The 2,538-nt window shown below is 36.4% G+C and overlaps 1 protein-coding gene across 1 annotated transcript; it reads left to right on the top strand.

The window, feature by feature from the left end:
• Positions 1–259: 259 nt before the first annotated feature.
• On the top strand, positions 260–1,072 carry LOC132622008 (ethylene-responsive transcription factor 12). The gene has a single exon (XM_060336515.1). The coding sequence runs from the start codon at positions 370–372 to the stop codon at positions 814–816; it is 447 nt and encodes a 148-aa protein (XP_060192498.1). The 5' UTR covers positions 260–369; the 3' UTR covers positions 817–1,072.
• Positions 1,073–2,538: the final 1,466 nt, after the last annotated feature.

The raw sequence follows: 2,538 nt of genomic DNA, 5'->3' as shown, positions 1-2,538 counted from the left end.
TTCTAGGAAAAGTTTATACTGTCAATCAAATATTATAATTTAATTCTAACTATCTCATCTTATCGCATTAAACTTAAAATAAATTAGTCAAAAAATTATAATCCCAAAATTATACTCACTGAATAATTTTCGCGAACCAAACGACACTTCTACCTAAAATTTTACCTATGTAAGGAGAGGAGTCGTGCCGTCCAGTCGACGATTACGGGTGTCTGCGTGGGTCCCCGTTTAAACGACTGCTGCCCAAATATACTCTTTTTAGCTCCCCAAACCCCACACACGTACCATAACACAATAACACACACACACACTCTCTCTCTCTCTCTATCTCTAAATTACCCTCATTTTCTTCTCTCTCTCAGCATATCAATGGCTTCAACTCGTGAGGGTCACTACAGAGGAGTACGAAAACGTCCATGGGGTCGTTATGCAGCAGAGATACGTGACCCCTGGAAGAAAACACGCGTCTGGTTAGGCACTTTCGACACCCCCGAACAAGCCGCTCTCGCTTACGACGGTGCCGCCCGTTCTCTCCGTGGCGCTAAAGCCAAGACAAACTTTCCCCCACCCCCGCCTTCTCCACCACCTCCTTCTCTTCCTCTAGACCTCAACCTTCCCTCAGATCATCGGTGGACTTCCCCGTCAGGCCGTAGACTCATGATTGGGGAGTTCTTACAAGTCGGCGCTACGCCTGAGATCAATTTGCCGGTCACCGGAGTTGCTCCGGCCAAGGAGAATGATGGTGCAATGTATTTTGGGATTGTGAGACGTGGGTTGCCTATTGACTTGAATGAACCGCCGCCTTTGTGGATGTGAAATGAGTTGATCTTTCTTTTTTGGCGTTCTCTCTATTTTCAAGCTTTTGAGAGAAGGGTAATGGCAAATCCTATGACTATGAAGAAAAGAAGAAACCAAAAAAAAAAGTTTCCTTGAGATTTTTATGTTATTAGGATCTAGGAGGAAACATTATTATGTAAATACCTGTTTTTATTTATTTAATCCTTCTCTTATCTTTTTGTACCACGCTTATCATAAAACTGAATGAAGTAGTACATGTGACTTTATGGTCTAATTTCATTTGTTTTCTTGTGTTTCTCAACCTAGCTAATCATGTTTACGTTAATACTAGTATTATACTATATGTCGAAAGGATATACGTAAATTGTATGTACATTTTCATATATAAAATTAAATACGTACTAATGTATGTGCTTCGTTCGATGTACAAGTGTATGTACAACATACATGTTTGGTATATTAAATTGGAGTTGTACATTCGCTCCAGTCGAAGAATAGTTGGATGATGGGTTATTCTACCACTGACGGTCCTATTTGGATAACGTTAGTAAAATGTATGTACAAAATTATTTTAAAAGAATATAACGGTTTTTACTGCAGTGTAAAACAGTGGATATAGTCACAACAATTTTTCAAATAAAAAAAAAAAGTAAAAAGCTGGTTCTTAGTTTTTACAGTTCCGATGGAGATGGTGAAACTTAAAATACAATCAAGCTTATGCAGTTGTTGGTGGCTGTATAATTGGATGAATAAATCATAGCATTTACATAACATTTTTCAGCAAGAAATTTTTCCCTCTCTTACTTGGATGGATAAGAAAAAGGAAATTATAAGAAAACATATTCTTCTTGTTCTTGTTTGGTTTGATTGGGGTGTGGTAGATTTTTGAGACATGATCTTTAATTTCGCCTTTTCAGGTGGCGCATGAAAGAGCATTAGAATTACTCAGTATAGAAAAAGGCTAAAAGCAAAAAGGTGACTAATAGTAAAAAGAGTATAATTACGTAACTAGTATAACTAGGGTAAAAAATCTTACATATCATCAAAAGACCTGCCAGGTCATTCTCCAAATAGTGCAAATTTAAAATGAAAAGTCCCCTTAAGACAATAATGTACACAGCAAAAATAATTCCTTTTACGCTAAAACTTTCAATATGAGCAGGCTGATGGTTCAGCTTTCCTCTACCTACATTGATATATCAGAAAAGGTCCAAAAATGCTCCTAACGTATGAGAAATGGCTCACAAATACCCTCCATCCATCTATTGGTCCAAAAATATCCTCCATCCACCTATTTGGTCTAGAAATACCCCCAACCTATTTTTTTGGCTCAAGAATACCCCTCAAACTACAATTTTAGTTTTCCTACACTTGAGGCCCCTAATACATTTTCTAACCTCATCAGCATTTGTTATTTAGCAGGCGTTTGGCCATCAATTTTGAAATCATGGTTTCAAATTAGCATTTGGTCATCAATTTTTAGTCGTGATTTGAAACCTGGTTTGAAACCATAGTTTGAACCCAAATCATCATGGTTTGGGTTTGAAACCATGGTTTCAGCTTTTTAAATATAAAATTTAACCCATAAGTTGGTAAATATTTTTAACAATTATCCCCATCAATCATTTACCAATCTCATTAACTTCCACCAACCTTTATTTATGTCTACCAATCTTTAATTTATGTGGGAAGATTATATTAAATAGTAGTTACATTACTATTCATGTTAAATTTTCGATT

This window comes from Lycium barbarum, chromosome 12 (assembly GCF_019175385.1).
Source record: "Lycium barbarum isolate Lr01 chromosome 12, ASM1917538v2, whole genome shotgun sequence".
Taxonomy (NCBI): Eukaryota; Viridiplantae; Streptophyta; class Magnoliopsida; order Solanales; family Solanaceae; genus Lycium; species Lycium barbarum.
The sequence above is the reverse complement of the archived record's forward strand: the minus strand, read 5'-3'. Positions and strand labels throughout refer to the sequence as shown.

Bases quoted from the DNA above. Each gene is read 5' to 3' on its own strand.
- LOC132622008 (XM_060336515.1), top strand. From the start codon at position 370: ATGGCTTCAACTCGTGAGGGTCACTACAGAGGAGTACGAAAACGTCCA.